Genomic DNA, 13,033 nt, shown 5'->3' on the forward strand with positions numbered 1-13,033 from the left:
AACTCCACTTGATCATGATGCACTATCTTTTAAATATATTTTTGTATGCAATTTGCCAGTATTTTGTTAAGGATTTTTGCATCTATGTTCATCAGGGATATTGGTCTAAAGTTTTCTTTCCTTGATGTGTCTTTGTCTGGTTTTGGTATCAGAGTGATACTAACCTCAGAGAATGAATTTGGATGGGTTTCCTACTTTTCTATATCCTGAGCTTTTCACTAATATTTCTTTTATTATAATAGCATGATTTATTAAAATTTTCTTTTTTTATTGTAAACAAATGGGATACATGTTGTTTCTGTTTGTACATGGAGTAACAGCATACCATTTGCATAATCATACATTTACATAGGGTAATGAGGTTTGATTCATTCTGTTATTTTTTCCTTCCCCCATCCCTCCCACCCCTCTTTTCCCTCTATACAGTCCCTCCTTCCTCCATTCTTGCCCCCCTCCCATCCCCCATTGGTTGGTAGTCTTTTGATGGTTTCTTTTATTTCAGTACTTGATCTGTTTAGATTGTGTATGTCATCCTGATTCAGTTTGGGAGGATCATATGTCTCTAAAAATTTGTCAATGTCTTTGATATTTTCTGTTTTGTTGGAGTATAGATTTTCAAAGTAGTTTCTAATTATGTTATGTATTTCATTGGTGTGTGTCGTGATCTTTCCTTTTTCATCATGAATTCTAGTAATTTGAGTTTTTTATCTCTTCGTTAGTTAGTGTGGCTAGGGGTTTATCAATTTTGTTTACTTTTTCAAAGAACCAAATTTTTGTTTTGTCAATTTTTTGAATTATTTCTCTTGTTTCAATTTTATTGATTTCAGCTCTGATTTTAATTATTTCCTGTGTTCTACTATTTTTGGTATTGATCTATTCTTTTTCTAGGGCTTTGAGATGTAATGTTAGGTCATTTAGTTGTTGACTTTTTCTTTTTTTAATGTATGAGCTCAATGCAGTGAACTTTCCTCTTAGTCCTGCTTTCAGAGTGTCCCAGCAATTTTGATATGTTGTGTCATTGTTTTCATTTACCTCTAAAATTTTTTAAATTTCTTCCCTGATGTCTTCTGTTATCATTGTGTCATTCAATAGCATATTATTTAGTCTCCAGGTGTAGGAGTAGTTTTTGTTTGTTATTTTATCATTCATTTCTAATTGCATTCCATTATGGTGTGATAGGATACAGGGTAGGATCTCTATTTTTTTGTACTTACTAATGGCTACTTTGTGGCATAGCATATAGTCTGTTTTGGAGAAGGATCCGTGAGCTGCTGAGAAGAAAATATATTCGTTCAATGATGGATGAAATCTCTGTAAATATCCATTAAGTCATATCATTGATTGTATTATTTAGTTATATAGTTTCTTTGTTCAGTTTTTGTTTGGAGCATCTATCCAGTGGTGAGAGTGGTGTGTTAAAGTTCCCCAACTATTAATGTGTTTTGGTCTATTTGATTCTTAAAATTGAGAAGGGTTTGTTTGATATACATAGATGCTCCATTGTTTGGGGCATAAGTATTTAAAATTGTTATATCTTGCTGTTTTATGCTTCCCTTAAGCAGTATGAACTGTCCTTCTTTGTCCCTTCTGACTAACTTAGGTTTGAAGTCTACTTTATCTGATATGAAGATGGAGATCCCTGCTTTTTTACTGGGTCCATGTGCATGGTATGTTTCCCCCCATCCTTTAGTCTGTGAATGTCTTCTTCTATGAGATGAGTCTCTCGAAGGCAGTATATTGTTGGGTCCTTCTTTTTAATTCAATCTGCCAGTCTGTTTTTTGATTATTGAGTTTAGACCATTGACATTCAGTGTTATTATTGTGATATGATTTGTATTCCTGGTCATTTTGGCTTATTTTTGGTTTTTAACTTGACTTGGTTTCTCCTTTGATTGGCTTTTCCTTTAGGGTAGTTTCTCCCTTTGCTGACTTGTATTGTTGCTTTTCACTTCCTCCTCATGAAATATTTTGCTGAGAATGTTCTGTAGGGCAGGCTTTCTATTTGTAAATTCTTTTAACTTATGTTTATTGTGGAAAGATTTTATTTCATCATCAAATCTGAAGGTTAGTTTTGCTGGGTATAGGATTCTTGGTTGGCAACCATGTTCTTTCAGAGCTTGAAATATATTGTTCCAGGCCCTTCTTGCTTTTAGAGTCTGGGCTGAGAAATCTGCTGATATCTGTATTGGTTTCCCTTTATATGTAATCTGATGCTTTTCTCTTGCAGCCTTTAAAATCCTATCTTTGTTTTTTATGTGAGGTATTTTCATTATAATGTGTCTTGGTGTAGATCTGTTGTAATTTTGTGCACCTGGTTCTGTAAGCCTCTTGTATTTGATTTTCCATTTCGTTTTTCAGGTTTGGGAAATTTTCTGATATTATTTCATTGAACAGGTTGTTCATGCCTTTGGTTTGTATCTCTGTGCCTTCCTCATTCCCAATAATTCTTAAATTTGGTCTTTTCATGATATCCCATAATTCTTGGAGGTTCTGTTCAAGACTTCTTAACATCTTCTCAGTTTGTTCAACTTTATTTTCAAGATTTTTTATTTTGTCTTCATTGTCTGAGATTCCATCTTTTATGAGATCTATTTTGTTGGTGATGCTTTCTATTGAGTTTTTAATTTGGTTTATTTTTTCTTTCATTTCACGTATTTCTGTTTGTTTGTTTGTTTGTTTTTTCAGAATCTCTATCTCTTTATTGAAGTATTCTTTTGCTTCCGGCATTTGCTCTTTTAACTGTTTACTGGAATGGTCATGTATTGCCTGTATTTGCTCTCTTATCTCATCTTTTGCTTCATGGATCATTTTAAGTATGCAAATTCTAAACTCTTTTTCTGTCATTTCTACTGCCATGCTGTCATTGGATTCTATCACAATAGCATCTTGGTTTTTTAGGGACACTTTCTTCCCTTGTTTTTTCATATTTTTTCTATATATTCCCCTCTAGCAGTGAAGATCAGAGATACTGAAGTTTCCCCCCCTGCAGGCTTATTATGACCCTGCAGTTTTCCACTACCTCTCCTTTGAAGGGGAGATCAATACCAGTAGCACCCAATACAGAGAAAATGCAGCCCTGAACCAGATAGCCCCTATAAAGACTTTAACATTATTGTAATGAAAAGGATCAGTTCGATTACTATTTACAGTAGTTTTAGTTGTGAACAAGAGGATGGGGAAGGGCGTAGGATGTGAGTAAATAGAGGTACCTGTCAAAGGGCCTCCAGTCTCTGTAGGTGTCTCAGGAAGGGTGCTGCCCTTCCAATGATGATGGCCATGCCCTCAGGAATAATTCAAAATGCCTGCACCAGCCTCCAAAGAAGCTGGGGAGGCCCAGCGAGGGTGCGCTGAGTCAGCATGGAGGCAGGTGCAGTGTCCTAAGTGGTAGGGGGGCAGGCAGGCATGCTCAGCTACCAGCCTCCAACCTTGGTGTGGCGGGGTGGGGCCTCAGCGATGGCATCCGACCTCGGTGGAGGGGCAGGCGGGTGGGCTCAGCAATGGCATCCAACCTTGGTATCTTAAGATATTCTTTATTATCAATGTGTTACAGCCACGTGCCACTTAACAGGGTACATTCTGGGGCACATGCCATTAGGCCATGTCATCACTGGGTGAACATCATGGAGGCACAGCGCAACCTGAGGTAACTGTGATATCACTAGGTGATATAATCTTGCAGGCGCACCATTGTACGTGCAGCCTGTCACTGAAAAATGTTATGTGGTACATGACTGTATGCTCATATACAATAAAGTAACCTTGTGAGGTTAATAAGTTTATTAAGTTAACCTTGTTAAGTATTTTTTAGATTTTGTATATCCTGGTCAATATTTTCCCCTTCCTGATCAGTCACATACTGAAAGAGAAGTGTGTTAGGAGGTAGTCTGCCATGGCCCAAGCATCACCGCCCGCCCTTGCTGGGTGTGGGGAAAACAGTTCCTGACTGCTTTTCACTGGGCCTGTGCAAGGGTGTGTTTGCAGTGGGCAGCCCTGAATCACTGTAGCCCTGTGCTGTAAAAGGGGGTTTCCTCTTGTTAGGGCATGTGCCACATCCCTGTGGGCCTGCAGTGTCCACTGAGACTTGGGAGCAAGGGATGCTGTGCTGCTGCTGCTGCTGTGCCCATAAAAGTGAAAGAATGACAGGGAAGCCATGCCATCTGCCAGCATCCATGCCATAGTACCAGGCCGACGTAGCTTGTCAGGAAGATAAAGCAGAGCTCAGCCCCAGCAGTTTTGGCAGTGGGATGGGATGGGATGGTGTAGAGGAAGGAGAAAAGCCCTGCAGGCCTAGTTGGAAGCCATGAAAAGACTCCCCAGAGCTGGTTTCGAATGCAGACACTGAGTGGTGAGAAGGAAGGAGGCTGTGCCACCCGTAGTGAGGGGAATTGTGCAAGGTTGTTGCTCACTCCCTCCAGTGGGAGGAGGAGGGGATGCTGGCCTGCCCCCAGCTTCTATCAAAAGTCCCACACTGAAAGGAGTGTTTTCAGCAGTGAGGCCTTGCCGTCCCATGCAGAAAGCGGAGTGGTCTGCAGATATCGGAAACTCATTTGGTGGATCTCAGGAGATGGCCCAAAGCACGACCTTGCCTAGTAGCATGGTGTCCATGCACAGGATGGTGATTAGGTCCTGCGCAGGAGTAACTGAAAGCACTAGAACTTTAAAACAGGACATGGCATAGCAGAACAGACCCACAGGCCAGGTGCGAGTCAGACACCAGGAGGTATGTAGAGAAGAAGCTGAGGTACCTGTGTACTCACCTTGGGGTAAGGGACTGAGGAGGAAAGTATCTGCCTGCTGCCTGTCCTTGCCTCCAGTGTCGTCCTCACCAAGTGCATTCCTCACGTCTGCAGCAGGTGTCAGACTCTAAGTCAAACAGGTGGGAAAGCACTGAATCCAGCTGATAGGTTTAGACAGGACTCACGGTGGGGAAGTTTGGGTGGCTTTGTGGTAGAGCCCTCTGGACTGATTCAGTATGCTGTTGTGTGGCTTGTCCTGATGCACATATCCTGGTGGTGTCGTACATGCGTGGGCAGTGCCTGTCTGCCACACCATGCTCTTGCTTTGGCCTAATAGGAACCACATAGGGTCCCAGGCAGAGATGCTATATCCCAGCTTTAGTGAGGTTTTACAGGACCCAGGACTCAGATCATTTCCTAGGCCATACTTACCTGACAGCCTTCAAGTGGACCCCTGAGAAAGGCAGTTCTTCATCCATTCCCAGCTCTTGTAGAAAGGGAACTGCCCAACAACCAGTGTGACTCTCTAGCCTGGCAATGCTGGTTTGGAGTGGAGCTACTCTGATTTCATGTCTGGTTAGATGGGGAGGGCCCATCATGCCTCCCCTAGCCACATGGAAATGAACTATTCCAGAGCTCAGCCTGCCTGTTCTCCCTGGCATCAGGCTGCTTCTTGGAGAAGCCCTGTTCCCCACTGTATTGCCAAAGCTGTGCAGTGAGGCCCTCAGGCCCTCAGGCTGCCCCTGCAGTAGCTAGCTTACTGCTATTTGGCTGCATCCAGAGCTGGTGATATTCCTTGAACAGTGGCAGCTTCTAAAATTTCTTTTGATTCTTACACTTGTAAATTTTTTATTTTTAAAAGAATTTTTGTGTAATACAAAGTTTGCAGAAATACATCCATGATGTAAGAAATAAGTTTTCTGTTTATTTAAATATGAATAAAGCCAAAATCCTGTTTGTTCACTACTAAAGAAATAGAACATAAAGTGGATAATAAATTTTATAAACATGCTTTATCCTACTTTGTCCCATTCAGCGTTTATTGCTTTGTATTCTTTTACGTGAAACCAGAGACTGTTGTTATCTTTTTAGAATTATATTTTCTTAATAATCTTTGGATTGACCTCTTTCACTTATTTTTAAGTATGATTTTATTTTAGATATGTCTTATTCAGCTGAATTTTTTAACCTAATCTGCCTATATGGTTATAGTGGTTATATTTGGTTTTTACCTTTTATATTATATTTTGTTATTTGTTAATATTTTGCTAAACTTGTTTTCTCCTTTTTACTACGTTGATTGTTCTTTTCTCTAATAGCTTAGTAATATTGCTTTTGATACCAGGTCCTAGTACTGTGACTTTGATGTTAGTAAGATTAGTGTTAATCTTAAGTTTTTAATACATTATTTCAATTTCTCTATTATCAAAGTAAAAAGAGGAATAATTGAAGAGCTCAAGTTTTTCTTGAGCTCTTTTTTCCCCTCCCATCTAAACATCAAGTTGTTGGAAAGATAACTAGAATTATCATTAAATGACTTATTTCAAAAATATTTTTTGTCACTGCATTTTAGTGTGTAACCAAATATGTAATTATTTATATTTGTCTCTCTTTAAAATTTTTTTCATCATTTACCAATAATTATGTATAGCCACTTTCCATTCCCTGATGAAGGCCCAGGTAGAAGGATGACCTGGGCCACTGTAGTCAGCAGGGATAACACGTTCTGCTAGGTAGAGGCTGCCCCTGCAGTGGACTTGTGTCACAGCTGAGGAAACCCAAGCTTAGGGAATCCACAGCATTCATAATGGGCTGCAAGCAGGCCTATCTGACCTTTGCTTGGAAGTCAACATCTTTATCATCCTGGACAGTAACAGTTCTGTCCTCTGCTTCAGAGAGGGTACAGTCTCCAAGTCTAAGGCTGAGTGCTGTACTCACATCTTTGAGAAGGCAGTCCAGAGCAAGACTCTCTGCCTCTTTGTAAGGTGTATAGAAATGGCAGAGACCTGTGGAGAGGTACATTCTGACAGAGGGGCATGTTTGAAGAAAACAAATGGAATTGCTAACAAATATTTCTTACCTGACTATCAGAGAAGTTTGTAAGTCTTATTGAGATTGACTTCCCAAAATTTATCATCATGACACTGATACTATTATAATAGTTATTTAACATAATTGTAATTTTTTAAATAGTAAGCTTCAGATAGTTCCTAGGAGCCCTACTGTTTGGTTCCTATGTTATAATCCAGCACAGTTATACTGTTTAGCCCAGATATCCTGACACTTAAAACACACGTTTACATGTTCTGGGAACCTTGCTAGTTAGCTCACATATTTCTGGGGACAGGCTGGAGGCAGCAAAGATAGCTGGGAGGGTGTGACACACACTGCCAAAGCACGCCCCTCCCTTATCTGTTTTTTGTGTAGGCATTTCCCAGAAGGTTTATTGTGCATTTGACTGTTGCTTAGAAAAGAGAGAGGGAGGAAAGAAGGGTGAAATCACCATTGAAAGGTGACAGTGTGTTCTAGTGTTTGAAGTTGCGAAGTGGAGGTTTAAAGGCTTCTCCAGTGAAGAAATGCTGTGGCTGGCCATTATGTTTGGCTGTAGCAGTTTATGACTGTTTCGGTTTCTTCTCAGTTGAACAGTAGCTGCTTGCCATTAGAACTGGTGTGTTAAGACACAGACCGGGTTGGTCCTGGCTCTCCAGCCTTCCTTGATGTGCACACTCTGGATGAGCTGGAGCTCACATCCAAGGTAGTGTTTCAGGCCTGCCAAGGGCAACCCTTTGTAAGGCTGTGATACTGTTGAGGGGCTGGCAGGAGAAAACCACTTACCTCAGGTCCTCATACAGACCTTGAAATATGTCTCCATGACTTTAGGACATTTCCTTTCTATATTGAATTTGTATAAGTGGGGTTCTGTGATTTAAGTGTATTCTACTTCTGCAATTGAGATAATAGAAAAGAATATTTAGGACAAAATTGAAAATGAATGTGTGTTTTAGGTCTTTAACATATCTTATAATGTGGAATGAAAGATTACATGATTTATTGAGAAACATGTATATACTTAAAATTTTTTTGTGTTACAGGTTTAGGTATAACACAATAATATATGTATTTGAGTTTAGGTACAGGAAAAATTATTTGGTGACTTTGCAGGAATATAAAGAAGCTTCTGTGTTTGTCTAATCCAACAGTTTTCAAGTTTAAAAGTCCAGCCTCTGGTTTGGTCCCTAGGTCAGAATTTATTTGTCATTTAAAAATGTGTGTAATGATTATTATATTCCAGCCTCATGAATTAACAGAAATTCTATCTAATATGGGAAAAGGAGGTACAGGTAGTTGCCATAGAATTGGTGGAGTTTGTGGTGTTGGATTGTAGTGAGTGGTTCTCCAGCTGCACACTAGGGGGCTCTGGAGGCCGCGAGTGTCCTCCAGGGAGTTGGTGCAACTGCCTTATTAGAATCACAGGCAGAAATTCATGAACTATTTTCTTTGAGAAAATCATTAGGAAAGTAATTATTAAAAATGATTCTATACAATGTTTTTATAAACCTTTTTTGTATTTTATTCCAAACTCAGTAGTATTTACTATAATTTTGAAAAGGCAATCTACACATTATAAACTAGGCATTTTGTATTTTTCTAATAAATTTAGATGTGATAAACATTTATATAAATCTAATAAGCTAAATTTCAAATACATAGATAAATCTAATAAAAGTATTTCTCTCCTTCCCAAAGGATTATTTTATGCTTTTATATGGACTGAAGCCTAATTGTTCATGAAATGAAATAAAATATTAAAATCATCTCTCTCTCACGTTTTCAGGGAATCCGAGCCCGTATCTTGGAAACTCTGGTCATGCTGCTGCTGCTTGCATTACTGATTCTTGGGATAGTATGGGTGGCTTCAGCACTGATTGACAATGATGCTGCAAGCATGGAATCTTTATATGGTACAAATTACCTTGTATTAATCAGTTTCTATAATGGAGACCATAGTTTGGGATATGATTACACATGACTTTAATAACATTTTAAATAATTCTTTGTATAGTTAATCCTTGATGTATTATACAGAATTAAGAAGTCTTTAGATGTATTTAAGAAATGTGCATTTGTTTCATATATGAAAATGAGAAGCTTTTTTCTTAAATTAATTGGTTTCTGTTCTTAAAATTTCGGAGAGGCTCTTTTTTCTTCCTTCCAAACAGGTTTTTTTATCCTTCTATTTTATATCTTTTTATTCTACAATTTAGAAATTATATGGTTTAGTATACTCAAATAAGCAATTACAATGTTTATTATACATTAGATATAGTCAGCCTATATTAAGATAAAACATCTTAATGTGTAGTATTTTGAACTTATTAAAGTTATTTACATTTTTTATAGACCTCTGGGAGTTCTACCTACCCTATTTATATTCCTGTATATCATTGATGGGATGTTTGTTACTTCTCTGTAAGTATTCTTCTGATCTGATATCGATAGGGAAGTAGAGTTGTTTTGTATTCTGGGAAATTATGGGAAAGCTTCCTGGTGAGATTCCTTAACAACTTGGAGATTTTTTTAATTATTCAAGATAAATCTCGGTAAAACTGAAACCTTGAAATAATAATATGCTTTTATTATTCTCTGAGGAAAGCCTTTCTGCTGGGTTGGAAAAGGAGAGAGAGAGGGACACCCGGGCACACATCCTCACACACTCTCTTGCTCACTCCCTCTTCACATGTCCAACACCCACCCCAGCCCATTCAGAGCACCAGAGTCTGTTTTTAAATGGGAATTGTAAACTAATATGTGATGAATTTGTGGTTTTTATTTCAATACTTGCTTTGTTTTACTTGAGGTATCACACCCTATCTTAGGGATTAGTTGTTAAGTGTATATCAAAGGACTTAAGACTACAGTTGTCACTATTAAATATTCTTTTCAGGTTCTCACTCCTACCAGTACATGAAATTTAATCTGTTCTTTGCTTGGTTTTATAAAATTTCTTTTAAACAAAAGTACTTATTGTCATCCAGCTGTTAGAACCTTAAGCGTTCCGAACCTTCTCTCGCTTTAACTATCTTTTGTTAAATGTCTCGCTGCCTGCCCCTCACACTTCCCCTCTGGCTTCTTCATGGATATAACACAAGACCCTTCTGACAGAGCACTGGGAGAATCTAGGTTGGAGACAAGAATTTACTTAAAACAATGCTGTTTGAGTTGCTTTATTTCTCTGAGCTCTGAAGTATATAGTTCTCTCTCTGTTGGTGGTCTTCTCATTTCTGCAGTGTGTACACCAGTTGGCCTTTCCCGTATGTTCACAGTAATGGGTCAGTTGCTAGTGAAGCCAGCAGTAAGTATTCCATTTTAAACTATTTGGTTTATTAATTAAATATGTTTACATTTGAACTTCTTTTAGATTGTGAACTAACCTTTAGAAATAGAGTGTTTTTGTAGGTTTATCACTTGAATTGTTGTTATTTTTTTTTAAATCTTTTTTTTTAATCTTTGAAAACCATATTTGTTTTTGCTCTGAAAGTAATAATTATAGGCATTTTGGTAAACATTTGGTTAGGAAATTTTACAAGGAAATTTTGCAGATATTTACAGGTATTTTAGGTGCTTATTGCTTTATATCAAACTAATTCTATTATGCTTCAAAATTAACTACATTTTGACTTACAAAGCAGAATATTTCTGAAAATTTGCACATTATATCTTATTTCATTGACTGATACTTTATCTTTAATCTGAGAAATACTGTATATTCTTTTATTTATTTATTTGTTTTTGGCCATACAGGGGATTCAATCTAGGGACGCTCTCCTGCTGAACTCCATTCCCAGAGCTTTTTATTTTGAGATAGTGTATCCCCAAGTTGCTGAGGCTGGAATCAGGCTTGTGTTCCTCCTGCCTTAGCCTCCCATGTTGCTGGGATTGCAGGCATGGGTCACCATGCCCAGCTCTCTCTATTCATTTAAAAATGATTTTCAGTAGCAGAAAGATGAGTAGAGTAGTAGAGGGAGGGGAACAAGGAAAAGGAGAAGGGAGGGAAAGGAAAAAAACTGGGGACTGAATTAGAACAAATTATATTCCATGCTTTTATAATTATGTCAAAATGAACCCTAATGTTATGTATAATTAAAAAGAACCAATAAAAATTTGGAAAATATAAAATATATAACTCGACAGAAAAAAATTATTATCTTAAGGGCCCTTAAAATGATTTTCAATTGGTAGTAGTAATTCTGATGACCTATTCCTAAGTTTCTTTGGTTCTTTTAACTATTTTGATAGATATTTAATAATGAGAAAATAATTTGTCTGCAGTTAGGAATTCTCACTTAAGTTATTTTCCCTGGATCTTCATTGCTGACAAACTCAACTAACTCCTTACATGCTATAGGGTTTCCCTAGCCCATTCTGATTCACCCCTCCTACCCCGCGGTGGACTCACTCAGTGTAGCTCACTGCATGGCTCTGTGCTGCTCTTCTCCCATCATGGCTCTGTCCCTCTTACCTACTCCTGCCACAGGCAGTGGGCTGGAGCCCAGCTCCAACATCAGCTACAGTCACTGCCTGGCTCTGAACCTCATGCTGTTGCTCTAGGCCAATAGTCAAACACCTTCCTCTGCACTTCTCATGCTCACCTTTGTAACTGATTAATACTATGTTATTTTGGTTATGGGTTTGTCTTCCCTATCATGGTGATTCATTAAAGGAAAACACGGAGGAAATATTATGGTAGATAATCTTTAAACAAATGCTTATTTAATTTTGAAAATTATAATCTCTTCATATCTTCTTTTAAAAATAAAGTCTAATTTTTTACTTGCTCCATAAATGTATGTACACCCAAAGCACCCTCTTAGAGGCAAAATGAGAAGCTTTTTTCTTAAATTAATTCCTTCCTATAGTTTCTCACTGCTTCCTGTAGACATAGGCCTAAGGTCCTATTGGTGGTCTAAAGTTCTGCTAGTGTTCTTCTGGGTGCTCTGAACCACCCCTGTCACTCTGACTTCACCTCTAAGTGTCTGATTCTAATGAGAAGGTAGTGGTAATAGCTTTTAGTACCTCAGATGCTATGCAGTACTTCATGGAGCTGCAAGCTTAGCATGTAAAACTAAATTCCTTATTTGTCTCCCTTCCCCAGGCTAATTTTTCTCCTAAATTTGTCTTTTATTAATAACATCCTCAAAGCCTTAGTTACTTTTGCCTCTTTTTCTTGTTCCTAACACAAAATAACAATGGTTGGTTATACAACTTGTAGTGGTAAGCCACTGTATCTGACACAAAATTCCATTTCTTCCTTATGATAAAACCATGAATTAGGTGGTGTTATAAATGAGAAACCTATGAGCTTGGTGGTGTTATTTTATGGCTGAATTAACTTCGATTCAGGGAAATGGCATGTCCTAGGTCACAGAACTGTGATGGAGTGGGTTTGAACCCAGAGGCTGGCTTCAGAGCCCACTTTGGACCACTGTTCTGTTCCTCCTTGAGCTCCAGAGTAACACTGCTACTTTCCTGAGTGGACTTTGTACTTTTCTAACCTCTGTGTTTCTTGTATAGTTCCCTTTGTTGAAACACCTGTCTTCCTTTTGTCAATTCAGGTAACTGAGTGATGTGCTCCAACCATCAGCCACACTGACCAAGACTTTCCTCTCCCTAACTGGCAGTAATCTTTCTTTCTCCAGCCTTTCATAACATTTTATTTTAGTCTCACTTTTATTTTAATCCTATGATTACTTTTTGAACTCATTTTACCAAAGACTATGTCTGACCAAAGACTATGTCTGACCTGTAGCTGGGCCCTCAAAGTTCATAGTAGTGCATAGACCTCGAAGGCACAGAGCATTTCTTGTAAAGTCTTTGTTTTTTGGAATATAAAATGATGATGGCGGGAGTGTTTTTCATAGTGTTGTAGAAATCAAGGGGATAATGCTCATAAGCACTTGACATACATACCCTGTACTACTAATGCTGTCACTCATTCAGCACCTGTGATGATAAGTAACATTTAGTAATTGTTACTTATCGATTCAGGGAAATGAATCGCTGAGAAACAGTAGAAAGTGATGAGACGCTTTGATGGGAAAGAACATTCCTATCATGGTCCATACAGGTATACCTCTGCCCACTTGTGTAGGGCCCTCTGATTTGCTATCCAGTTGGTCCTGTCAGTGGGCCACTTTCTTGTCACCTCAGGACCATCACACCTTCTGGCACCTGCCACTAACTCAGATTAAGTGTTGTTTCCCTGGATAAACCTCACTGTTGGTTACCTGGAGAAGACT

The 13,033-nt window shown here is 38.4% G+C and overlaps 1 protein-coding gene across 8 annotated transcripts in view; it reads left to right on the plus strand.

Moving 5' to 3' along the window:
• Lmbr1 (limb development membrane protein 1) overlaps positions 1–13,033 on the plus strand; it is a 169,433-nt gene that overhangs the window by 99,682 nt on the left and 56,718 nt on the right. For 7 of the 8 annotated variants that reach the window (XR_007109804.1, XR_007109803.1, XM_047561137.1 and 4 more), the window contains 3 exons: positions 8,572–8,698; positions 9,138–9,206; positions 10,025–10,089. Coding sequence is in view for 6 of the 8 variants with exons in the window: in XM_047561137.1 (XP_047417093.1) it covers positions 8,572–8,698; positions 9,138–9,206; positions 10,025–10,089 (261 nt within the window). In the remaining 2 variants the exon portion in view is untranslated. Of the gene's footprint in view, positions 1–3,550; positions 3,644–8,571; positions 8,699–9,137; positions 9,207–10,024; positions 10,090–13,033 lie in introns of all 8 variants that reach the window. The other variant, XM_047561142.1, reaches the window with a different exon arrangement.

The sequence above is a fragment of the Sciurus carolinensis genome, chromosome 8, assembly GCF_902686445.1.
Source record: "Sciurus carolinensis chromosome 8, mSciCar1.2, whole genome shotgun sequence".
Lineage (NCBI taxonomy): Eukaryota > Metazoa > Chordata > Mammalia > Rodentia > Sciuridae > Sciurus > Sciurus carolinensis.